A 26043-nucleotide genomic window follows, 5' to 3' on the forward strand; every position below is an offset into this window, starting at 1 on the left:
CATGGGCCGCCCTGCCTGGAGGGCTGATGCTGTCCCTGGGCGAGTAAGCAGGGGAGCACTGAGTGGAAGTCTGGACGGATTCTTGCCTTTGTACAGGGCAGCAGCAGGGCCTGGAGTGTTGTCAAACTCGGGTGTCAGCACTTCAAAAGGACACAGAAACTGAGAAGATTAAAAAAAAAAACCTACAAAAATTAATCAAAGGCTGGAAAAAATACCTGATAGTGAGACACTAAAAGAGCTTATCCATTAAATAAATCAAAAAGAAGATTGAGAGGTGACTTGATTACAATATAAGAGTATCTACATACCTATCTACACAGGGAAAAAATCACAGATACTAAGACTCTGCAGGCTAGCAGAGAGTTAATGCTAGAAGCCAAAGCCAGTCAAATTAAAATTTTAAAGAATCCTTACTTTTTCTATTAATAGCCCTCTTTTTCATTAGTTGTTGAAAAAAATGCATAGGAAAGTGTGGTATTCTGCATCTCTTGTACTTTCTCCAAATCCAGAGCAAGTCCCTTCATGGAAGAGACTCGCCGCATACCCAGATGACTGGTGCCGTATAGGCTGGGTGAGGTTTAATGGCTGGCAGTATACAAAGGTCAGCCTGGAAAACTGAGAGATCCTTCTGGCCTTTGAGTCTGTGTGTGCAGGATCTGTCCTGCTGTTCCTGTGCCATGCTGTATTTCCTGCAGTAGGCTGCCTCTGCATGCAGCGCCGCACACCTGCCAGTGCAGTTTTGCCAGTGTTGGTGCCCTTGCCAAGTGTGCTGCTCGGAGCTCTGGAGAAGGCAGTGTGAGAATTGGGAGTTGCAAATGGAGCAGAGGGACCCACCATCTTACAGGAGATCTGGAGTAAATCCCAGGTACTCAGTGCTCTCACCTGCCTGCTCTACTGCAGGACCACACAGACGCTCCTGAGCACAGCTGTGGGAGGGAAAGAACGGGGCAGGAGGTGCTGGCAAGGAGCTGAGGAGAGCTGAGCCCAACACATTGGCCCCAGATGTCACTGGCATCTGAGAACTGTTCAGGGACTTCCAGGATCCAGTTTCAGGTGACTTGACAGGATGAGGTGTGATGAGTGGGTAAGTGGCTTTTCCTAATGAGCACTGGTGGGTTCTGATGCATCAGTTTGGGGATCTGGTTGAGCGCTGGCAGTCGTGGATTGTGTGAGGAGCTTGCCCTGTGTGGCGATCCAGTTACCAGCGAGACCTCATCTTTATATGGTTTCTCCAACACAAGTTGATCAGCCCAGATTGTAGTAGACCTGCCCCATGCAGGCAGGGGAAGATGTTGGTTTTCCGTAGCAGAAATGGGAAGACTTCACTAGCTGTTGTCCTTGCCTTTGTTGCACACGTCTGTTTGCTTGTCCATGCTGTGCAGAATGTATGCTGCACCTCTGTTCCCAGAGAGTCCTATGCCACTGTCTTGTCTAAAAACAAGCAATCACTGACAGCAAGTTAATGTCGTGTTGGTCTAGCATGACAGCTTAAGGGAGCAACCATCCTACCTCTTGGTATTCAATTGAAGGCTGAGGCTAGCACTCTTCCTTCCCAGGCTGCTGTCTCTGCAAATGCCCCATGGTCTGCATGTGGTGCTGTTGAGTGTGGGGGAAGCTCTGAGGAGGAGAACCTCAGATCTTCACATTCACCGACTGTTCAGAGGTTCTCCAAGAATTGGGTGGTTCCAGCTATTGTGGTGCCCTCCTTCCTGCTCAGGCAGGTGCAGCAGACCCTTCCTCCACACCTAGAGCAGTTCCTGCTTGTTTGGTCTGAAGCGAAGTTTGTGGTTGTGTTGTGCAGGAATCTAGACCACATACATTACAGTGTGTGCCACTGTAATTGTGTTGAATCTCTTGGAGCAGTTAAGGCTTTGTCTGGGCAGTCAGGCTTCTGAAAGCCACTGTGAAAAGGATGCATGGCATACAGGAAAGGGGTAACTTTCTCCTTGCTCGGTTCTCACGCGTGACCTCGCAGAAGTCCCCCTGGAAACACTGTTCAGTGTGTGGGAACTGCACTTCTCATCCTTTCCAAGTTGCTTCCAGCACCAGATGTCACAGTTACTGCTTCCATGAAAAGATGGGACAGTCTGCCTGTGGCTTCAGATACTGCAAGGGGATGACTGTGGCACAAGCAGGAGGAGTGGCACAGGTTGGGCTGTGTGCTGCAGTGTCCAGTGCCCCACAGACAACAACTGCAGTCTCAGAACTTACCAAGGGTGAGCCCGCCCTGAGGGGTGGCTCGGTGTGGTCCCCTCACTCGCAGCAGAGCTCCCAGTGCGGTGGGAGGCTGGTACTGAATGTGCCTTCTGACTTCTTGGCTCTGAAGAGGTACGGTTAAAGGGCTTTCTTCTCAACATTACCTTCAGAGAGCTCCTGTGTGCAGAAATCTCCTAGAGTTTAGAGGATGCCAGGACAATAGCAAGAAGCCATTGGTGTGGGGATGCCTCAGCTCTTGGGCTTCATTTTAAGAATATTTCTATACCAGGCAAAAGTTAGAGAGCAAATTGTTGAGAGCCACTTGGCAGTGATTATCTCAGCATTGTTCCTGAAGAGGAAGAATGACCCAGGCCTCATCCTGCAAGGGCACAGGAGGGACGGCAGCCATGCTGCCCAGTGCTGTGGGTGGCTTCTCTGGCTTCACGTCTGCAGCAAGTCCAGGGTGAGCGCTCCTCTCCTCCCACTGGCACGGAGCATTGGAGAGGACAGCCAGCGGTGCAAGGTGGCCTTCTCTCATGGCCCACCAGAACCTGCTGCTGATGTGCTGGTGGCATTGCTGCTCTCCATTGTTCCCCCTCAGCCGTAGGGTTTATTTGGGTTTCTGCATCCTGAGTGGGACAGCTGAGCAGTGGGTGTCCCTCCTTCTGCTTGGGTGTGAGTTTGTTTGTTCCTGGCCGTCGGGGTGATGGACAGCATTGCCATGTCTTCCAGGACAGTGACTGATGCTTCTGAGGAAGGGTTTGGCAGGAAAATTTCAATGGAGAGGCCAAGAGTTTATGCGCAGTAGGGTGTGCAAGGCCCTGTGACTCCATAAGGTGCCACTGCACCCCGAGGTGTTTCCTGCAGAGTCCTTGGTGCATCACTGGGGACCTTCATGTGCACCTTCTCTCTGTCCGGATACTCCTCCCAGAGCTGACCATTCCTGGCAGTGTCTGTAGAGGGATTTCTCCAGAACGTCTAGGACAAGGTGCTGTGGTATGCTTTAAAATACTGTGTGATGCTCAAGTGGTAATACAGCAGCACTGCATGTGACATTTGGCAAACAAATGCCAGGCGATGTATCTGGGCAGAGGTTCTGTGAACAGGGCAGGGCTCATTGGTTGTACAACTCAGAGTTGCATGTAGCAACCAAAGAAATTGTGATAAGCAAATGATCCCAGAGACTAGCTTAAGGGATGACAGAAATTATCCTTGAAGGAGTCTGGCTGATGTTCAAGAAGTGGAAGAACCTCTGCCCGGCAAGCAGAAACCTGAAGGCCGCCTCAAGATGCCTCAGTTAAGGGTTTGTGAGATTTTATCACCACCAGTGTGGTCTTGCTGGCCTCATGATTAATTCTGTTGTTACCACTAATGGTACAAGGTAAGTGAAAAGGCAGAGCCTCTGTCAGGCTCTTTGCCCAGGACAGCAATTGCTGAGGAGTTTTTGTGAATCTTTTCTGGCCCCTGGGGTGCCTGAGCTCGCAGTGTGCCTGGCCAGTGTTTGACGGAGAGATGGTTCACACAGCGAACAGTGGATGAAGCTGGCCAGGGGAGAAGATGGAGGGGAGGAGAGCAGGAAGAAACAGCAGGTTAATGTGGTCTGTTTGGTGGGTGTAGGAGGGGTTCCTTCTATTTATGGGACTAATATTTAGTTTGGGAGTCTGGGCAGGCTCCCACCTTTATCAGATGAGCAGGTAGCAGCAGTGGCCCAATAGGCCTTCATCTGTCTTTGTATGGGACATAGCACTGCAGCTGTGAGGTGGCAGGATTTGGCAGTTGCTGTCGGCATCTGACTTTTCCAAATGGGTTCAGTCACACCACATGTGGTGCAACATCTTCTGTCTTTCTGGAAAGGGAATGTGGCAGCTCCTTTATTGCAAGGGTGCACGATATGAGGCATGCTGGGTTGGACGAGTGATGTTGCCAATGACTTTAGTCGTGTTCATCTGAAAGGTTCCTCCTTCTGCGATGGTGGGTGTACGTGGCCAGTGTGCAAGAGAAAACGAGGAATGGCGGTGTGTTCTCCTGAATTCCCCAACAGCCCAGCTTGTTTGCTGTCATGCTCTTTGGTCAGGGTGTTTATGTCCAGAAAAGGTAGGAGGTTGTGAAGGTTGAAATGCAATTTTGGGCTGTTGGGCATCAGGCAGTGTGGTCCCAGGAACTGGGAGAGCTGTTCCTCATGTTAGTTTTTTGAACATCTGGAGACCGCGAGGGTCACAAGGGCCCAGACGGATGGAGGTGGCATTGCCCAGGCCTATTCAGTTTGGTTAACTGGCTCCTATAGCTGCTGTTAGGGGGTGACCGAGAAGTGACTCTGGCTGCCCAGGGATTCTTCTGCAGCAGCCCAGGGCTCTGGGTGGCTCCTTGGTGTCCACATGAGGTCACTGCTCAAGAGAGCAGGTAGCCTTTGGGGACTCAGCATGACCAGCATGGGAAGCCTGCCCTGCTGCCTGCTGGAACAGCCGTGGACAAACACTGTCCCTTACAGCTGGGTTCTGTGGCAGCAGCAGGCAATGGGGATTGTGAGGTTGGGTGTTCTGCAGAAATCCTCCCTGTTAATACAGGGTGACACAGTCTGAGCCCCAGATGTTGGCATCAGTCAGAGGAAGGGTTTGGGTCTCACTAAAGCCCTCCAGATATCCGCGGGTGGAGAAAGTTGCTTTCTGGACTCTGACCCTGTCCCTTTCTCCCTTCTTACAGTGGCTCAGAAGGTGGTGGCTCTACGGAAGAAACAGCAGCTTTCCATCGGCCCCTGCAAGTCCCTGCCCAATTCACCCAGCCATTCGTCTGTCTCTGCGGCCTCCATTCCTTCCGTTCATATCAACCAGGTGGGAAACTGGAATGGGGAAACCCAGGGACCCCACATGCTTCTCCATACTCCCTTAGTTCACTCAATACACAGCATGTTTAACCTAGCCTTGGACTCGCACTACAGCCCTGGCGTAGCTTTTGGAAAAAGCAGATATTTGTCACCTTGGTGCTTCTGCCCATAGCCCAGAATAGCGTGATGCTTGCCCTGAGGTCAAACTTTGTATCTAAACCATTGGGTCTGGCTCATGGTTTCCAAAGATTGTGGTGTGCTTCCACAGACACTGGCGGCAGAGCCGTGAGCAGTCTGCAGGGAAGCTCCTGGGCAGAGCAGAAGGAGGTCTCTGAAAGGGGCCTCGGTCTGGCTGCCCTGGCCAGGCAGGCAAGCCTGGCTGGACACAGCTGCCCATGGTCCTGCTCCCCCTGGAAGCGGGAAGCTGATGGTGTTCCATGCATATACAGATGGGCTTCTTAGGGGATGTATTTATGGAGGGGCAAGTTCGGTGGTGAATTGAAGGAGTAGTGCGGAGGAGGAGGTTCTCTTCCCCTCTGCCAGAGGAAGGGCTCTGTGCTGTTCTTCTGGCACAGTGTTAGCTTGGCAGGGACTACCAAGGTCTCCATGCCAGGAGGATGGTGAAGTCAGAGGTGTTTGTTTTGTGACTCTGGAGGACCAGAACTGATACAGGAGGGGCAGGTCAGAAACCAAAGCAGGCTGCCATGGTGAGTGGCTGGTGGAGGAGATCCTTTGGGCAGCTGCCTAATTGCATTAGGGCTTTGCTGCAATTTCCAGCACCCACATAAATGCTGAGCTGGCTCTCTGATGAGGAAGGTGAGATACTGGGCTCTGCTGCTCCTCAGGGGCAGTCAAGCCAACAGGTTCCAGCTCTGAAGCAAGTGGCATATGAAATCACAGGATCTGTAGGAAGGACTTCAGGAAATCTGTCTGCCTGGCATGGTGCTGTCAGACTGAGAAACAGCAAGTGTAGCAGCTGGGTTTATGGAAGATGGGATATGGCATAGCTGGAGCAGCTGTGGGCCCCTTGGCTGCCTCAGCAGTGAGCAGCACTTGAAACAGTTTTTGAGGAAAAGAGTAGCTAAGGACTCAGAGGAACATGTAAAACTGAAGAAAATGCAAAGCAAGTTTAGCAAAACAAATTCCACCAGACTGACACTTCTTTTTTCATAAGGGGATTGGTTTTGAACCTTAGGGTGTATCTGAGCCTCTTAAGCCCCAGGAGGACTTCTGGTACACCACCACAGGGGAGATTGTTCCTGTACAAACTTGAGTAGTGTCTGAAGCCACTAGTTGGACCCTTACATAAAGAATTTTTAAATACCTACGTGAAGTTTATACCTGACTGTATAGGCTTCTAAAGCTGGACTGTGAGTAGGTGTGTACAGATTTTTGCAGAGACCTATGCAAGCTTCCTGGTGCTCTAGGTCACCTGGACCCCAGCAAGTTCAGATAAAGGCTCTGTGTGCAAGAGAATAGGCTAAGCCCTGCTGACAGCCAGAGCTGCCTGATGAAGCTACGTAGCTTTCTGATCAGATCTTGCTTGTGTCCAGCGGCCTTGGGATACAGGCAGAGTGAGCACAGACAGCTGCTTGCAAAACATACACAGCCATACCATCCCCTGCAGTATGTCTGGATATGGGTGCTTTTTGAGAAGTTTACTAGGATGCATCAAAGGTGGAGAGCAAAGTCCAGGGAAAATGCAGATTTGAGTGTACCGGGTAATTTGAGGATTTTATTAGCAGACAAATTGTAAACAGTCAGAGACTGGTTAGGAAGGATAGGCAGTCTGCACTGAAAGGGGGAGCAGGGCAGAAGATGGCCAAGGGCAGCGTTCTTCAGGGAGGAGCTGAACACTTGTTTAATATTTTCTTCAATGTCCAAAGTATGAGAAATGGGTCCTAACAAATAGGTACTAATGGCACTTGCTGTGCCAGGCAACGTGTTTGTAGTGAAGCTAAAAACATGTTCCCTGTGTGAGCGGTGTGGGAATACCAGACTCATTCTGATTCCAGTCGTAAGTATGCATTGAAACTGGTGTAGGAACAGCAAAAAGCAAGTGGAAGGCAAAAGAGACCCTAACACAAGAGGAAGTTAAGGACTTGGCTTGTTTAGCTGAGGAAAGCAAAGGCCAAAATGGAACAAATCTAACCTCTAAAATACACAGCTGTGAAAGGAAAGAACTTCTTAAGAAAAGAAGGTGCTAGAACAAAAGGGGTGGATTTAAGACTGGCCATGTGGAAGAAAAGTGTGGCCATCAGAAGAGGTTTCTAACTGCATGTCATGAGCTTTGTTAGAGGTTTTTGCTCAGAAACCTCCCTGCTTTCCTTTCCTTCCTGCAGAGTACCTTTCAGCCCGGTTTGCAGACAACATCTGTGTAGAGGTGAAAGCTGGTTCCTTGGCTCTGAGGCAGGACCTTTACTCTCAGTACCTTGCTGTGCTCCTGGGGCTTTGCCGGAGGGACCTAGGTAGTTCTGGTGGGAAACCAGAGCTGTTAAAGGGAAGTAATGCAGCATGCAGCTAACAGAAAATTGCAGCTAAGTGTGGGGCCTTTCTAAGCAAGAAATATTTATTGATTGCCTGGGTTGTAGCAGCATCAGCAGTAATGATAGGCCATGTCCTTCTGGAGCTTCCTCCCTCTGTCCTCCCTCCCCCCGTATATGCTCTGTGCCTGTCTAACACTGTGTCCCTCCTGCTCTCAGCAAACCTGGATGCCACAGTGAAGATCAAAGTTAATTTCTGTTCCCTGGGTCTTCTGTGGCCCAGCCACAAACCCTTTCAGTTCCCAGTGACCTGCTGCAGTAATCTTTGCTGTGGTGTTTGCACATCTCTCTTCCATTACAAAAAGCACTTCTCCTAAAAATAGAGTATGAAGTAATGGAACTGGTGAATGATCATAAAATGCTGTGAAGTATTTCCCCGTTCTTGCTTGGGCTCAGGAATGACGTTCTGGAACTGCTTTCTGCTGTCCTCGGAGAAAATCCAACTGACTTTGAGAAACACAAGCTTACTGATTGCTGATGTTTCTAACACAGACCTGGGCAGAGCGACCCATCTGGTGCATACGGGCTTGCTGCCCATGCAGGAGGACACACATCCAATAGTGAGCACAGTGACCAGGCAGTAACTGCAGCAGGGATGCAAAAGAGCCCAGAATCGCTCTCAGGAGTGCGCCGTGATGGTGGTGACGCACCAAAGGGTATGGTTTCCAGCATGAGCTGGAGCAGCTGTCCCTGACACAGGAGAGAGCTGGATGCAGACAGCTCTGGAGTCCTGCTGGGCACTGCGCTCCAGGTCTGGGCTGCAGAAGTGCCAGAGCCTCTGGGGGGCTGGGTGATGGTGGCCTCTGCTCCTGGCACTGAGATAACCAGTGGGGCAGCTCTGGGAGGAGATGGACAGACTGTACACTGTCAGGAAGGATGAACAAGAGAGTGACAAGGTCTTTGCAGAGTAGTGTTGTGTTCTGTCTTTTTCTACCTGAGGGTATGGGCCTCTCGCCAAGGTTTCCTACTTGCATTCGCAAGTGAGAGGGTAGGAACTGACGCAGGGAAAAGGATCTCAAGGAAGGGTTTGGGAACACGGGATTTAACATGGAGATGAGGTGGAAAGAAGCCAGACAAAGAATACAATTAGGAGCTTTTGTTTGCCTTGTACCACAGCTAGGTATTGGTGCATGCAGGCAAGACACACACACTGGGACAGAAGGATCTCTTTTTCTTCTCAGTACCGCTTGTGGGAACAGCGGGACTGGCATTTGCATCTTGAGTGCTTGGCCAGGAGGAGCCCTTGGGAGCCTGTGCACTGCTCTGTCCTCACAGGGCCTGATTTTGGGTGTCGAGAGGTGCTGCCTGCAGCTGCTGGCTGTGTGTGGTGGCAGCATTGCTCTGTCCCTTCCAGGCAGTTATGGCATCTTGGGCAGCGTTTCGTTCCCCTTAGCAGGCTGCCTTTCTGACGGCTGTTAGCAACAGCATTCCCTTCCCCCTGGATCGTCACTCTTCCCTTCTGCTGGTAGCTACGGTTTAGGTCTGCCTCCCTTCATAGCTTTGTGCCCGGAGAGTTGATCGTGCCATCTGAGAGGAGAGGAATGTTCTGCTCGGTGCCTGGTCTCCTGGCCCGTGCAGGCAGGGACAACTCTGTCTTCTGGAGCTGTCAGTGAAGGCAGCACTTGTCTTCTGGAAACAGGAACAAGTGGTCCCTACACAGGATTGCTTATGGCAGGCAGGAGCTGGGAGCCAGCCCTGCCTCTTGTCATAGTCCTGGGGACATCTTTTCTGGAAGTAGTTTGATGCTACTAGTTGAGCCAAACTAACTTTTTTGGAAACGGCCACTGCTTGTCTGGTCTTCTGACAATCTGGCCAGTCCATTGCAATTAGTGGGAGAGGAGAGACCCTAGAGGACCCTGGTGATTTTGTCACTCATCTGTGCAGACAACTTACTTCTCCTGGTGTGAGGTGGTGGCTGGTTTCCAAACCTTTGTGATTGAGCCAGGTTCCCAAATTGGCAGGGCTCTGGGACAGCGGTGCTGTGCAAGGTGTTTTGGTGTCCTTGCACAGTGGATGATCCTCTTTATGAAACAGTTCTTGAACCAGCCAAAGGCCCCAGTTTCATTTCTGCCTTTGGGAGTTTGGGGTTTTTTGCTTTTATTCCACTGCGGTGCCTGGTGCCTCAGAGGACACTACTTCCATCAAGGTGGAGAGGAACGGAGCTGTAGTAGCAGGTCAGCTGTGATCAGGGTTTTCCGCCAGCACTCACGAGTGTGCCAGACATGCTCATCAGGTCTGTGACCCTGAGTACCGTGTTCAGCATCTCCCTGGTCCTCGCGTGGCAGGAGCCAGGGCCAGCCCCAGGAGTCCTGCACGCTCCCTTGGGGATGCCAGGTCTGTCCCTCAGGCCTTCCTAGTGGCTCATGGGATGTGGATCTGCACCCGTTTGAACAGACACCTCAGATGCCCCAGGACCCCAGCTTTCCCCCAAGAAAAGCTCTTGCTCGCCTGCTGGTTTGGGCTCTCCTCTCTGGTGTCCTGCCCGCACCCATCACTGGGCAAGCAGGTTAGATGGGTTTGGGAATCCCATTTCTCCGCTTGGCCTTGACTTCTACCCTGCTCCCTTTTCTGGCAGCTGCCTGTCCCTTGCCTGCAGGGTATGGGTGGGAGTTTCTTGGGCCAGTGGATGCTTGCAGTACTTGCAGAGTTATTCCACCTGATTTCCTTACTGTTGCTACCCCTTTCTCCATCTTTCTTCAGGGACTCTGAGATGCGTTTAGGAGTACCCCAGGCTGTGGGATGAGTCACCGTTGCCCATTTGCTGTGGGACAGAAATTTGTCTTTCTGCCAGGGAACTCATTCCCAGCAGCTGGCAGGAGGTAACATAGGCACCCCACACCAATCCTTGCAGGCTGGTGGAGTGAACTGCGTAGTCCCCCGGGCCCTGGGAGCTGCTGCCGGCCCCCGCTGCGCTGCGTGGGTGCCCGGGTGTCCCTGGCTCTGCTCGGCTGTCCTCCTGGTGTGGGACGGCCCAGTGTCACAGCTTCACTCTGCTGGCCTTGGCCTGCGGTCCTGCTTGGGTTCTTCAGTGACAGCAGGAAGTGCATTTACCGAGACTTTAGTAAGAGAGCAGATGAAAGAGGTGGAAAATTACAGTTTGCAAGTGAAATGAAACACAAATGGCAGCTCACCTGTGCTCAGTAGCGAGTGCTTCCCTGCCTGTCGCAGCACGTTTCAGGAGAGTTCAGTGAGCGCGTGTGTCTTGGCAGCTGAAGCAACGGGTGTTTGCATTTCCTCCTGGAAGCCCGTGTCCCGTAGCCTGCTCAGCCTGCGATGCTCTCCATTTCATGGTCTGTACACTCCTGGCTTCATCCCTGTTCCTGTGCAGACACTGAGTCGGTGGCTGCTGTTCATTTGCACTCTTCCGTTCAGAGCCCTTCCCAAATTTCACTCCTTGTTCCACCTTGTGCCTTTTTATGCCAAGAGTTACTACATCTTAACTTCAGCTGAGTTATTCCCTGCTGAGGCACCCTATGGCACTATCGATATTCTCTGAAGTTCACAATATTCACCCATTACACACTAATGGGAAGGACTTGTCCCACATGCTTTTTACTACGTTTTCAGCTTCTGCTGCATTCTTAGATTTCAATAGCAACCACAGGTGGTTGTTCAAGTGGATCAGCAAAGTAGCTGCCAGGAGCAAAAATAAGGTGTTTGCCCAGACCTGTCATCTTGTCAGGGTTCTCCCACATCCCTGCAGTTTGTTCTGGGTCCCTGGATCCCTAGTGAAGTCTTGCAGCAGTCTGCTTCAGTTGAGCAGTGCAGTGGCTCAGGATTGCCTGTGTAGCCAGAGGCTGCACTGCTGTCTGCCTTTGGGGGAATTTCTCCTCTGCCCCCAGACTCACGGGATGGTACCAGTCCTCACACTTACCTTTGTAGGTTGGTGCAAGACATCCTCCAGCCCCAGTACCTTTCCTCAGGTTTGGGGGTCTGTGGGACACCAGCAGGCTCAAATGCTTGTGTCCTTTGTCACTCAAGAACAACAATAACCTTGACTTGTCTCCAACACTAGGCAAACTTATGGGCTAAGGAAAATGATTCCAGCCAGGCAAAAATTACGAACAAGGTTACAGGGAGTATGTAAAATACAAACCGCAATTTAGCAAGATTTCTTCCTAGGAGCTTTAGCATCCATCACCTAACATCCACAGGTTTGTCCCAGCTGCTATGGCAGGAGCTCAAACTCCTTCTTCTGAACTTCAGTTCAGCCTCTTCTGAACTGAATCCTTCCACAGTCATAGCTTCATAAATGTGCTGACAAGGTTACTGAAATATGCAGAGCTTAGCCAGGAGACTACCTCAGAGTAGTTTCTGGACTCCTGGCAGCCTTGCCTGGCTTACCTTCCTGGGCAGCAGGTTTTCTGTGTTGCAGCATCGGCCATCTCTTCCCTCACACTTGGAATCTTTTTCTTTTTTTGGCATGGTTCACACATTATGCATCAGTTAAATACTGATTGTACACGCATTGTTATGCCTGATCCTAAACTTGACCTGTCTCAGCAAATTCTCTTCAGCTTGGTAGCCCTAGCTTTCTGCATCTGTTCCTTCATCACAGCATTTGCAGAACACTTTTTCACACAGTGTTGAATCCATGGTTTGCAGGAGGTCTCTGTTCACAGTGCAGAAGTCACTGGCCGGGTGGCACATTACTTCGCTTCTCCATGTCCCTGGTGGTCCCCGTTTCCCTGAGACATGGCAGCAGAACTCCCTCGTTCAGTGCGGGGTTCGTCAGCTGGATGGCCTGCGGAGAAGCTCCCTGGTGATGTTCACCTCTCTGGATGGAGTGCCTGGCCTTTTTTACGCACAGAGAAGTACAAGCAGACCGGGTTCCCACTCCTTCTGTGTTTCAGGGCACCAGAAGCTTTCCTGTCTCCAGACAGGCTTGGGACAGTCCGAATCCTGTACTGGTAGGGAGGCCACCTACTTGCAGCAAGGCTTTCCTGAAAGCCACAGAGCAGCCGCATGGCCTCCAGCTCCTCGGTTTGAGCCACACGTGCTGCCAGGCTGGCAGCAGGTAGGAGCTCAACCAGTGAGTCCCTTTTGGTACGAGGCTCCCTTTCCCCGCTGAGCAGTCAGCAGGGCTGGGCAGGCTGCAGAGGATCTGTCGCTTGGTGCTGCCCTGTCTCCAGCATGGTGTTAGGGTCTCCCAGACCCACTTGGAGACAGCGGCCTTCAAGGACATTTTGTCAGCTCACAGGCTTCACCTCCCCACTGTGGAAGGGTGTTTTGCTCTGGCTTCAGGCAGCACCGTGCTGCAGGCAGGCTGTTATGGAGCTGCTCCAGAGCCTGGGGTAGCCCTGGCAAGTAGGGGCATTCTAACTTCCCAGAAGCAGCTGTCAGCTCCCTGAACGTGGCCATGAAGGAGGTCCATCTCAGAGTCCTTCCAAAGCAGGATTTCCCTGCGGCACACTTGGCTGCCCTCAGTCAGAAGTCCCTTGCTGTGCCTCAGAGAGGAAGAAGTTGGGCTGATTCTTGGATGACTCTTTCCTCTCTTAAGAGAAGTTCTCTTTTGTGTGTCTTCTGCCATTTCTCTCATCAAAGATGAGACGATCCATAGCTTGAGTGAAAGTGCACCCTTTCTAGGAGACTGGGCTGTGGGTCGCGGTCGCTGCTCTGCCTGCACAGCTTCTTTCATGCTTCTAACGTTTCTTAACTGCTTGTCTCAGAATAAAGCTCAGGTTCTTGGAGCACGGCATGCACATGCGGGTGTTTTCTCACTGAGCACCTCTGGCAGATCCTCATCCTGCATGTGGTTGCACTTTCTGCTCTAAGCAGTAGGTGGGAGTGGAGGAAGCCCCGAGGCTGTCAGATGCTGCTGCTCTGTGAGCATATGAACTGGGAGGAGGTGGGCTGCTCCCTGCAAGGGGTGCCGGAGCTCTCCTAGCCTTCTAGGAGCAGCTTCTTCAATGTGTTTTTGAAATACTGTTCAAAGATCGGCAGAACTGCCAAAGAGAGCTCAGGCTGGCACGTGCCTTGTCGTAGTAAGACGTCCTGGGCTGCAGATCTGAAATGCTTTTGTGCAGGTGTTGCTCCTTGGGACCTCTTGTAAGCTCATTTCCAGGTTGTTGCCCGCAGAGGTTGCGTGAGCAGAATGCGAGTGAGCACCTACTTGTCTGAAAGAAATGCGTTGCTGAGATGGTTGCACAAACTGCATGGTTAGATCTTCCCCTCTCCCTGAAGTCAAGCAAGTTGTTAACGAAGACGCAGTGTGTTGTCCCACATGTTCCCAGACATGGGCCACTGCAGCCAAGGCCACGGTGGTCCACAGGCTCAGGAGGTGTGTGCCACCCCTGGGGTCTGCTTGGATAAACCTCAAAACCAGCAGCAGAGATGCTTTTTACATAGAGCGTGAGCTTGACTTGTGGCAGCCTGTGCTTTAGGACACCAGAAAGGCGAAGGCTTGAGTCCTAGTGACACAGATCCCTGTTGGTATCGTAGCTGTCATCGTGAGACAGGGAAGGGACCAAGTGGGACTTGGAGCCAGGCAGGCTGTGGGCTGCCTTACAGCTTCATGTCCGATGGCCTCTGTGGAGAGGAGGGTTCCCACCAGCAGGCTGTCCGAGGGATAGCTACACCAGTCCTGTGTTTTGGAGAGGGAGTGTGCTGAAGTATCCCCAGCCGTGCCCCTCCGAGAAGAGAGCCAGCTGCTGCTATTCAGAGCTGCGTGGTTCATTGCTGCCTCTGTGCCTTTGCTCCAGCCTGTGTGGAAGGGCTTCCCTGGCTGCCGGCCGACAGCCAGCAGTCAGGTCTTTCTGTCCATTTGCTGCTCTTCGCTGTTGGTGTCAGAATTTTAACATTTTACCAGTAGAAGAAACTAGAACAGAAAGAAGGGATGCGGCTTTCCCAAGATCCCCCGTTGGGCAGGAGCAAGTGCATGCCCCCATCCCAGTCCTGTGCTGTACCTCCTTGTCCCCGGTGCACGAGGCTTCCTAGGTGGAAGGTGTTTCTGCAGTCGTGCCCCGGGCAGCTGCTTGTCTCTGTCTGACTGTCCCATCTCGTTCTGCCCTAGGCCACCAATGGTGGAGGAGCCTTCAGTGACTACTCCTCCTCTGTGCCCTCCACACCTAGCATCAGCCAGCGGGAGCTGCGGATTGAGACCATTGCTGCCTCCAACACACCCACCCCCATCCGCAAGCAGTCGAAGCGACGCTCCAACATATTCACGGTAAGTGACACTGGGGTTGGAGGAGCTTTGGGATGAGTTTTCTGAGGGTCAGGCAAGGACAGGGGAAGGGAGTGGGTCCGCAGCAGTCTCGCCCCACAGACTTTCGTGCACTAGTCTCTAGGTGAACCTTGCTGTGCTGGCCAGGGAGGGATGGGTGGTAGGGGACACAGAGCGGGTGCGTGGGGGGTATCCCCGCAGGAGTGTGCGTGTGCAGCAGGGAGGGAGGGAGCCTTCTGCGTGCGCAGGGACTGTGGTGCCGAGAGCTGCTTCTGGTGGAGGTGTGTGTGCATGGGGGAGCACCTGAGAGCAAGCCGTTCCTTGCACACATAGGAGTGTGCAATGGGGTATGCTTGTGTGTGTGTATAGTGTGTGTGTGAGAGCAGAGCTCCCCGATCTTTACTGGGGAGAGCTGCACTTTGTGCGTGCACAGCACCAGTGACCTCTGCTGTTCCTCTCCTTGGGGCCGTGTCCCCTGAGCGTGGCACAAAGCCCCTGGTGACTGGGCCTCCTGTTTGGTGCCAGCTGTGCTGTACCAGGTGGTGCTGTGCAGAGCTCAGCACGTGGCACTGGGCCCCACTCGCTCCAGTACCCAAACCCCACATCTGTGTGACTTGAGCAGTGCGCCTGGGAACTGCTGTGGGGCATGGAGGGAGGGGAGGCATTAGGGAGCCAGCAAAGCCATGGGCCCCAGGTGATACAGGGTACGTTTGCAGCTATTATCTCTGCTGGTTGAATTGCAGCCTGCCTCTCAGCATGCTCTCACACCATGCACACACCTGTCCACGCAGCGTGCACACAGTCCTGCCCACACACTTACCCTCGCTGTTAGCACAGCCCGTGAGTTTCCCCTTGCTGTTAGTGTACACATACTCCTAGTCCCCGTGTCTAGCGTAGATAGCCTGTGTTCCCCATGTAAATGTGCTCTTCTCCCCCTGGTACCCCTGTAAATGTGCTGGGCTCAGGCCTCTCTCCTCCTCATCTAAATGTGCTTTCCAGCCACCATTGCTCAGTACACCCATGTCTGCTGTCTGTGGAACTGGCCACCACAAAGTCCTTGTACGTGTTGCACCATGTTACCCTGTGTGAACAGCCGCCATTGCTCTGGACCCAGACCACATGAATTCACAATGTCCCGTGCCCCATCCCTCCCACTGCACTGTTGGCACCCCAGATTCCCCTGACTCCTTGTGCTGGGACCGTACCCATCTCCCCCAGCTTCTGACATCCTGGAAGCATCTGCTCTGATGTCCTGAATGCTCCATGCACTCCCCACCGTCTGCATCTCATATGCCTCCCGGTTCTCCGGTTCTCCGTGTGCACGTGTTCCCAGCCCCCCCGCAGCGCACGTGCTCACCCCCGCTCCCTGTGCTGCCTGGCAGGTAGGCTGTCCTCCGCCAACCTCCTCCTCCCAGCACACACAGCCCCTTGGAGCAGATCCACTGCTCCTGACACATGGTTGTCTCCTTACTAGCCCTCCCCTCCTCTGTGTGCTCACGCCTCCCCGAGGATGCCCTGTAGGTCTCCTGTTGTCGATGGTCATGCTTACTGTTGTACTTCAGTGCTGATGGATGCTTCTCCTCCCTGCCCGCCGTTTCTCTCGCTCATGCTTGCTGCTGTGCACCAGTGCACGTGGGCGCTCATGCACTGCCACCCATCCTTCTGCTCGCCTGCGCACTGACGGGTTCTGGACTCGCCGTCAGCTCATGTTCATGCTTCTCACTCCTCCCGGAGCCCCATGCTCAGCTCACTTGGTGTGGGCACTCGCTTATGGGGGGAGGAGGAGGGCGGCTTGCTGTGGGGCTTACGCTTATTTGCTGTGGACGTCATCATCCGTCTAGGACTCTCACTTGCTCACTCATTCTGGGCTCAAGCTTGCTTACTCTCGCTGTGGGGCTCACCCGTGCTCATCTGGGCTCGCGCTCACTCGCCGTGGTGCTGGGGCTCACGCTCACTTGCTTGCTCTTGTGCCTGTGCACATACATGGCTCACGTTGAAGTCTTCACCCCATTTGGTCGTGGCAGCAGCAGCAGCTCCCGACACCTCCTCCCTCAGCGCGACAGGGCCAGGAAGAGTAGGGAAGGGAAAGGAAGGGAAGGGAAGGCTGTTTTTCTGCCGCTAGCTTTTCCCAGGCAGGCAGCGTAGCTGTAGCCAGCAGCCCCCGTCCTCAGGGGGTCCCCCAGGTGGGCACGGGCCTCTCTGAGGTCCGGTGCTGGGCAGGGCCGTGCTCCGCTCAGCGCCAGGAGCAGCTGCAGCCCCAGCCCCGACCTGTGCCTGGCTCCTTTGCGTCCAGTCCTCCTCCTCCTCCTCCTCCTCCTCCTCCTCCTCCTCCTCCTCCTCCTCTCCTGCTCTCGCTCCCCTCCTGCTCCCCACGCCGGATCGCGCCCCACCGCCCCAGAGGCGGGGGTCTGCGTGCCGGAGACCACCAGGTGGAGACAGACTCTGCCCGAGAGGCGCCCACCCCGTCCCCGCTAGCTGGAGCCCAAACCCCGACTGCTGCTGCCGCCGGCGCCCCGCTCCGTGGCCTGTCTGTCTGCCTGTCCGCTGGCGCCCATCGCTGACAGACTCGTGTCCGTGTTCTGAGTATAACTTGCCAAACTCTTTATTCTTTCGATATTTGCAGATATGTGCCACTGTTTCCAACTTTTCATCAACAAAAAGGCCTTTCCAACTCCTTCCAAATTAGAAGATCCAGGTGGTTACACACGGCACCTCTGTACAAATTCTCTCACTTTTCATTGCCTCTCCAGGGCCGGATAAGGGATGGGCACTGGGATTGATCTAAGATTAGAGGCTCGCCCGCCCTCCAGCCAGCATGGGTCCCCCCCTCGGAGACACGCAGGAGCCTTTTAAATCCCCCCAATGTAAAGTCTAGGAAGCGCTGAGACGGCCTGCGCCTGCACTTTAAGCTGGGACATTTCTGGGCCTGCTGGATGCTGTCTAGGCACTTTCCATGCTCGGGGATGCCAGGCGGACGACCCTCATGGGATGGGAAGACCTGCAGACCCGCCGGGACCGGGCGACAGCAGCGAGTGGAGCTGGATGGGCCAAAAGACGCTTTGCTGCTGCCTGCGGGAGCTGCTGTTAGCGCCTGCTGCTAGCACTCAGCTCCTTCCTCCCTACTGCACCTCCTGCAGCCTGCATGGACTCCTGCTCCTCCTCCTCTTCCTCCTCGCAGCAGAGCAGCCATCTATGTCTCTTTAGTTTTCTTCTCTTTCAATCTCTTTGTTTTGTTCTGGGCCCAAAAGCAAGTGAATCGGTGTCCCAGGCGCATGGGGCTCGTGTCCCTTTCTGATCCAAAGCACATGGGGCGCTCCCGGACTGAGGGGGTGTGTAGGACACTCCAGAGAGACGCTGCCGCTGCCCTTCTGCCATTGTTGTGATTCTGAATGTATTGATTGTGCTCCATGCCGTGTATGACTTGATATTTTCCTCTGTCCTAAGCACTTTGAATGAGTTCTGCTCAACAGACTGTATATTTCATATTGTATTTATTGGAGTTTGCTCTCACTGCAGCCGCCCTCGGGGGCTGGCAGGTTTTGCTCTCAACTCTCTAGACGTGTGATAGATATTTATTGTCCATGCTCTTTTGTAAGGGGCTGGTATCTCTGCCCGGTGACCTGTGCTACTTTGTATGGTGCAAGTGTGTTAACAGAATAAATCTGTTGGATTAGTACAGGTGTGAGTTCCTTCACTGCCTTAGCCTCTCCTGCTTCCATCCATGCTCCACCTGCATCCCATGCCATTTCTGTCTGTCGCCATGTCCTGTGTGCCCCCGCGGGAGGGGGGGGTCAGAGGTAGCCCCGTTCTGCTAGGAGGACAGCTCTGCTTGCAGTTGTGGGGGGAGAGGACAGCTTGCCAGGGGCAGGTGGTGGGGAGGCTGGGGCTGGAGTGTCCCTAGAGGGGACGGGCGAGATGCTGGCTGCTCCATGCGCTGGGAGACCTGGCCTGGGGGAGAGTGGTCTGGTCTGCTCTGGCAGCCCGCTGGGGATGGTGGGGCCATGCGTTTCTGTCTCCCGTGCTCCTGCCTCTAATGGACCTGTGTTTCTTCTCTTCCAGTCTCGAAAGGGCGCGGATCCGGAGCGGGAGAAGAAGGTGCCAGAGTGTAAAGCGGACAGTATCGGCAGCGGGCGGGCCATTCCCATGAAGCAGGTTCGATCCTCCTCCCTTCACCCCCATGCAAGAGCAGGCTCCCTGGGGAGGTGCCGCGAGGCTTTATGGTGTGGACTGGGGTGCCTTCGCTGGGCACGAGGCACGGGGGAGCACGGAGGAGCTGGGCGCCCCTCGGCCCACCCGACCCGGTGTCTTGGGGGGCTGCACACCTGCCTGGACCTGAGGAGCACTGTGCTGGGGGTGCTGGTGTGGACCCTGCACCATGTGTGGGTGCTGGGTGTGGAGCGGGGGCTGCTCCGGCCAGCTGGCGGAGCCGTTCCAGCAGAGGGCAACCGTGCCACACGCCCGCTCCCCGGGCCCCCAGCTGCAGACCCCCGCTGCAGTGCTCCTCTTCCTCTTCCTCTGCTCTCCCCTCTCTTGTCCTATCCCTTTCCTCTCTGCTCCTGCTCTGCTCCTGCTGCTGCACCACACCAGCCCAGCTGTCCTCCAGCAGGACAGGGAGGCTCTCCTCATCAGCGCAACGGCAAAAAGCAGCAAGCACAGTGCCTGCGCCATGAGCCGCCGTGAATCCGAGGATGGCAGCTGCTTGCTCTGGCAGCGGTGTGTTCTACTCCTGCCTCCTGGCTTCCAGGGAAGCTCGAGCTGCCTGGAACCAACCCTGACCATTGCCTGTCCCCCTGTCCATCAGCTGGAAAAGCAGTGACGGGCAATGTCTGAATGAGCCAAGTGGTATGGATTGGGTGGATGGTGTTTCCAGCAGGATTCCCTTGCACTACTGGCAAGACTCATCCGTTCACTGCTTTGCAGCACCTGGCTGTGCTTCTGCCTTGCACCCTGTACCCCCTGTTGTGAATCCATTTTTCTTCCTCAGCTGGCCTCTCTCTGCCCCATCTGCCTACACACTGCTAGGGCTGAGCTGCTGTGCACATAAGGCCGGTTACGTCTCTGCATCGCAGGAGCATTGGGCAGTGGGGCGGAAGGGCAGAATCTGCGTCCTGACCAGGTACTGTCTTCCTGGTACCGTTTCGTGCTGAGTATTCACTGGGGAAAGAGATCCCCAGGAAGGACTCGGTGAGCCCAGGCTGACTGAGGAATGGGATGGTGGGTCAAAAGAGAGAAATGCTGCTTGCTGCTGGAGCTCCCAAAGCTTCCCGTCCTTTCCAGTTCACGTAGTAATACTGTGAAAGGTTTGCGAAGGGCTGCTGTCAGTGCCGCTGACAGGGGAGTGCAGTGGAGCAGTGCTGGAAGGAGGGCTGCATTTGGGAGGGCAGCGTGCTGAAGGTTGGCTCTGGGGCTGGAGAGGAGCACTGGCAGGGGAAGCAATGCTGGGTGCCAGGGCAGGGGCTGTGGGGTCTCACACATGGGGGCTCTGCTTCCAGAGTGCTAAAGGCTTGCACAGCCCCAGCAGGAAGGGGCATATCAGCTGCATGCCAGGTCATGCCCCTTCTCTCTGTGGCATAGGTCCTTTTTTTTAATCTCGGGGTTGGAGAAGGGATCAAGCCTCCTTTAACTCTTTCTTCCACCGCTTCTGCTGCTGGGGTGCTTGCCCCTCTGTCCACACTGCTCCTCTCATTTCCAGGCAGAGCTGGCTGCCTCTGCACACCCTCTGGTAGGGGCTGTGTGCTGGAGACAACGGGCATGCCCAATCCAGGACCACTGAGCACTGACCTAGAGGGCTGTGAGGTGCACAGTCCAAGCCCTGGCTCTGTGCCATGTGTGCTGCCTTTTGGCTGCCCGTCAGCATGGTGGGTAGTTGGTTTGCGGTGGCAGCGCCTGTGCGATCTGCTTTTGAGTCAGCCCAGCATGGCAGGCAGGGGAAGCAGTGGGCGGTTGTTCCGTGGTGAGGAAGGGGAGGCTGAGAGCAGAGCAAATGGAGCCTTGAGCTAGACCTGACTTGGCTCCCCAAAACTGTGCTGCTGACTGCAGGAGGTCTGGTTGTGGGAGCATTTCCATGGCCTTTGGTTTCTGGAACTTTGGGTTGCTTTTTCCAGGATTTCCCTTCACTCAGCACAGCAAGATGCTTTCTTTACCTGCTCCTGTGTCTCTCTGTGTTGCTAACTGGGCCTGGACTTGTCCAGTCTGCTGGAAATGGCAGTGTTTTAGTGCAATTATTAAGTCGTTCCTTGCTGTAGGCAGAGCAGTGCTGTTACTGAGTTGAACAGGTGGAGAACTGAGGCAGACAAAGGCCTAGGTCTGCAAAACAAAGCTTGAACATCGTTCCTGTGCTTTGCAAGAACAAATAGGTGCCAAACTACTTGCCTGGTTCAGGACTTAAGTGAAGGGACCAGTTTGCACGGCAGCAGCTCGCCAGGAGAGCCTGGAGCAAAACGTTACCTTGTGAGATCTGGGTCTGTGCCCGGGCTCAGGACTGGCACCTCCTGTAGCCAAAACTGCAGGAGGTGATTTCACAGAGGAGATCCTGGCAGCCTTTTTACAGGAACATGTACTGACACTGGGGGAAGCAGTGTCTTGTCAGAAAGGTAGGCGCCAGTTTATGCGAATGGCTCTCCCTCCTGGGCTCTGACTGACTGTGTTACACCATACTGGAGCTGCTGGCCCTGGGGCAATGCTCAGGCCACAGAGCACTACTGTGACCTGTCTCTTGAGATACTGTGGCACTCTGAAATTGCTGCCCTCCCACTGCTTGAATTAAACAGTTGTGCTACAGCATCTTAGGAAGACACAGAGCTTTGTTCCTAAAGGAGAAAACAAGCCAATATCCACAAGCAGGTTATGGGGGATGGGGTTGATGTAAACATGCAGTGCGGTAGATCCAGAGTAACATCAGAGGAGTGCTGCAGTTCTGCACCATCCCTGCTGTGGCCTTTCGCCAGGTCATCCCTCCAGGAGGAGTGATGACGTGGCACCACCAATGTGAAAAGGAGCAAAGACTCTCAGGAGCTGTAGCTCCATATCACAAAGATTCGGGATAGGTGATGATTGCTCTGCTCTCTGATATGGAGCTGCCCTTTCTGGAAGATCATGGAGATCTCGTTGCTTGCCATCTCTTTGAAGGGTAGCAAAAGAGCAGGGCTTTTAGCTAGTTTTACTCTTACGTGGTCTGGTGGTCCTGCCCAACCATAAAAAGAGCAGTGAGGTCGGTCATTTTGAAGGTTGTAGAGTGGCAAACATGCAGGATCTTCTGCCTGGGTGCTTGGCCAGTTTCAGACTGCTTTGCTTCCCTCAGCATGTGCAACTGCTGGGCCGACGGCAACAAATGCTGTGTTTGGGGTGCTGCAGCCACGGGTCGATAACCTTGGGAGCGGTTTGATTCCTCTGCTTGGAAGAACGAGACTGGTGCATGCTTAAATGACCTAAAAGTAGTTGAAGTCGGCAGGTGATGTGGAGCAGCAGTAGGGGCAGTTGCCCTGCAGATTCCTTCAGCGAGACCTGTGGCTGTGATCACTGTGACCGGTGCATGATCTCTTCCTTGGACTCTGTGGGAAGAGGACTAGCACTAGGGATTGCTGGCAGCTTTGTTTGACTCTCGGTGATTTGGGTTTCTGCACAGAGCCAAGTCTGATGTCTGGGAAGGCTGACCACGAAGTGGGAGACTGGTTGTGTGTTGCAGAAAGGAGAAATGTTGGGTGGACACTTTGCTTGGCTGAGAAGGGAAATATGCTGCCATGGAGGTGTGGTGGCTGGCTGTCACTTGTCACTACCTTCTCCAGCACAGCTGAGAACAACGCCTCTGGGTGACCTGCTCTGTCTCCCTTACATCCCACGCACACCTAGAAGAGATGGAAATCCCCAATGGGACAGGTGAGACCATGGATGTTGGGGCCCCTCTATGCCTAGGACAGCACCTCCTCTCCCTCCAGGCTGCAGAGCCAGTGCCTCTGCTGGGGCTGCTCTGCACTGTGGACTCAGGATCCCTTTGCTGCAATGTCCTTTCCATGATACGTAGGTTCAGCTGGTCTTGCAAGGTCGGAAGAGCTTCTTCGTAGCTGGACGCTTGTCTCCAAAAAGTGGGTTAATTAGGCCAGGAGACTAAGCTTCCCCAGCTGTTCGTTACTAGGAATGAACTCCTAATTGCACATGTACCAGATTCTTTCTGGGAAGGCTGAACTGAATGCACAGGCAGCCCAGGGGTCCCCAGGTCCCTGGCCCGGCTCAGTTTGGGCCATGCACTCCAGTAGGGCCCAAGGCGGGTGACTCCTCCTCCTTGGGAGCTGGGATCATGCTGGGAGCTTAGATTACATTTAAATTGCCATTTGCATTTTCCAATCAATACGCGACTTTACAATTAAGTTTGGTGTTAAAATTCTTAGCAAAAAGTGAGTGGAAGGGAGATTTGTGGAGTAAACGAGTCCTTTGGGGGCCATCGCTGCTCCCTGCTTCATTACGCTGCATATTGCTGCTGCTGCTTTTACTGTGCACCACCACAATCCAAACACAACACAGAGACACTCGTGCTGGCCGACAAAATGCCGGGAAAGAAAGGAAAAGTGGGGAGAGGAAGAGGGTTGGGCTCTCTTGCCTGTCGTCTCTGGCAGCTTCTTCCCTTTGTGCATGACTTCCAAACTTGTGAAGAAACTTGTGGAAGAGTTATTTCTTGTAAATCTTTCCATGAGAAGCAGAGGGAGCTTGAGGTGCGGAACCAATGTGTGCCAGTGTGGGGGTCTCAGCAGACCTGAGGAGCCCGGCCAGGAATCGCATTGGGGTGCGTGCACAGGAGCACACCGAAGACGTGCGTGGAGGGGATGAGTTCAGCTGTGGGGATGCGCCTGCCTCTGGTGTGTTCTCCCGCATTTCACCTGGCTTTGTCCTCCTTGCCATTCTCACTTCTCTCTGAGCTGCTGTGGGGGCTTTCCTCCAGGAAAACCGGGGTTCTCTGGATGCTGGTGGTCCAAATCTTTACATTCCACCATCAGAAAATAAGAAGTTGGGCTACAGAGTTGTAACCTTGATGCAGTCAGCACAGCAACACCGTTAAAACCTGGAATCCTCTTGGCTTCTGTCCCTTGCCTCTTAATCTCCAATACAGCAGTGAACAACAAGTCTAACCGAGCTCTATCCCTCGATTCAGCTGTTTCTTGCAAATGTTTGGCCTTAAGGGCCCCTTCCCCTCCCCCCCATTTTATTAGATGTTTACTTAGACTGTGTAGTTGCTCCCAATTTTGGACTCCTGTGCCTTCTGGCTTGAAAAAATGGGCTGCCAGTGCTCGATTCTCTGTTTCCAGGTCTGGTTTTGCTTGTGTTTCAATTTGCAAAGTTCCAGATTTGTAGCTGAACTAACTGCAGCTGAACTCTTCTCTGCAGACAACACATTTTTGGGGCTTGATAGAAGATGCAGCAGCCTGAAAGTGCTGAAGTAGGTATTTTGTAGCACCAAGGTGTATCAAGTCGAAGATGCATCAAGGAGAGGAGAGGCAGCCAGAGTTGTTTGGCAGTATGTATTGGCAGGTCAGACTGTAGAACTGAGCCAGGTTTAAGGCCAGAAGGGATCATTATGCCCAGAAGCCAGAGAATTTCACCCAGTGACTTTGAGCCAAATTTGTAACTTCAGCCTGGTCTGGGGCAGATTTATTTGAAAGATACCAAACAAACATTCTCAAATACAGAGAATCCACCGTTTATCTAGATTAGCTGGTGTAATATTAAACTGTCTTTATATGTGAGGTGGAATAATCATTTTCATACACGATGTGGGAGATGCATGGTCCAGCAGTGGTGCTAGAGAAGATGATTTCGTGTAGGTCAGAACCAGAGCAGAGCCAGCCGCAGCCTGGTGTTGAGAAAACACAGGTACTGCTGCTGTGTGTGAGGATGTCTTACAAGACCCAAGAAGCAGTCTTGCCTCTGGCACGGTAAGGCACTGAATGGGCTGCTGCGTCCCAGTCAGGACACTGCTCTTTGAGCTCTGGGACAGCCAGAGACTCTCCGGGTTAATGTTTTCAGAAGCGCATTCTGCAACACAGGAGCGAGATGTGGGCCTGTGAGTCCAGAGGAAAGAATAGGGCATCAGGTGTAATTGCAGTCCTCAGATAATGTTAAAGGCTGCTGCAGAGGACCCAGGACCACTCTGAGCAGTCACTGCGACAGAACAAGTGCTGCACTGCCTTTTCGTCATGGAGGTGCAGGAAACATCAGGATCCGATCTCTGGTGGGAAGGAGCACAGTCTCCGTCACTGGTGGTTTTTATGAAGAGGTTGGAGTGATGTGGGTACACCTGAGCCTGCCCTGGGCAGGGATGTGGCGAGGTGACCTCCGAATGCTCTTCAGCCCTGCTTTGCTATGATAATATCACACCTGGAGGTAATACTGTCTGCCCTGTCTGACCTGACAGTCCACTGCCAGGTTGAGTTATCTTCCTAACTGAACACCAGGAGCTCAGGAAGCACTCGGCAATGGTGCTCTCCAGCCCAGTGAGCCCACCCTGCAGGGTGGTCTGGTAGTCTGTCCCCAGGAGCAGGACCTCGCATGAGCTGTGCTAAAATCCACGCTGTTCTCAGGAGCCCAGTTTGCCAAGTGATATGAGGCAATTTGCGTTAACGACCAGCCACTGCAGTGATTTATGCTGTGCTGTTTCTATGTTACCTTCAAGTTTTCTGCTTTTGTGTTTTCTTCAAGCTCATTTGGGGAAGACATTGATTAAACAGTGTGAATCAAATGCAGATTGGCTGGACCTCTATACAAGTACTTCTGTTGGACATGGATTTGCCATTTATGATTACACTTGTCTCATTTATGATTATGTTTTGAGACCTTTCACTTGACCAGTTTTTACTCCGTACATTAATGGCTTTATGGATTTTGTACATTTGGTTTTTAATGGTGTGTACTGCTCAGTTAAAATCCTGACAGAAAACTAAAAATGCTGTGCCAACACAGTTACGTTGTCATCAGATATTGACATCTTACCAAAAGTAGGATCAAACTTCTTTGATGACCTATTTCTGCATTGATTGGCATTAGTTACACTGCTGTCCTCTCATTCTTTGCTGATCACTTCTTGCGGTGGCTTTTCCACAGTTTTGCCCAGTGTAAGCGCCAGGCTACATGGCCATAATTACAAGGGTCATTGCTTTTCCCCTTGCAGATCTTGGCAAAGCATGAGCTTTCGGACTGCTGCCATGTTCCAAGACATGTTAAAATCAGCACCTTTTAACCGCTGCTGAGTGAGCTCTTCAGCTAATTCTCTCGGAGCTCTTGAAGGCAAGGGATCAGATCCCGCCACCAACACAGCTTAGCTTTTGCTGCTC

At 53.2% G+C, this 26043-nt stretch overlaps 1 protein-coding gene across 1 annotated transcript in view; it reads left to right on the forward strand.

Annotated features, from left to right (window-relative positions):
* Positions 1-26043, forward strand: part of AGAP3 (ArfGAP with GTPase domain, ankyrin repeat and PH domain 3) — a 148465-nt gene that overhangs the window by 67417 nt on the left and 55005 nt on the right. Inside the window, exons 7-9 of the mRNA XM_010563653.1 lie at positions 4897-5024; positions 14573-14728; positions 18785-18877. Coding sequence (XP_010561955.1) covers positions 4897-5024; positions 14573-14728; positions 18785-18877 — 377 coding nt within the window. The remainder of the gene's footprint in view (positions 1-4896; positions 5025-14572; positions 14729-18784; positions 18878-26043) is intronic.

The sequence above is a fragment of the Haliaeetus leucocephalus genome, unplaced genomic scaffold, assembly GCF_000737465.1.
Source record: "Haliaeetus leucocephalus isolate CR32 unplaced genomic scaffold, Haliaeetus_leucocephalus-4.0 Scaffold0, whole genome shotgun sequence".
Taxonomy (NCBI): Eukaryota; Metazoa; Chordata; class Aves; order Accipitriformes; family Accipitridae; genus Haliaeetus; species Haliaeetus leucocephalus.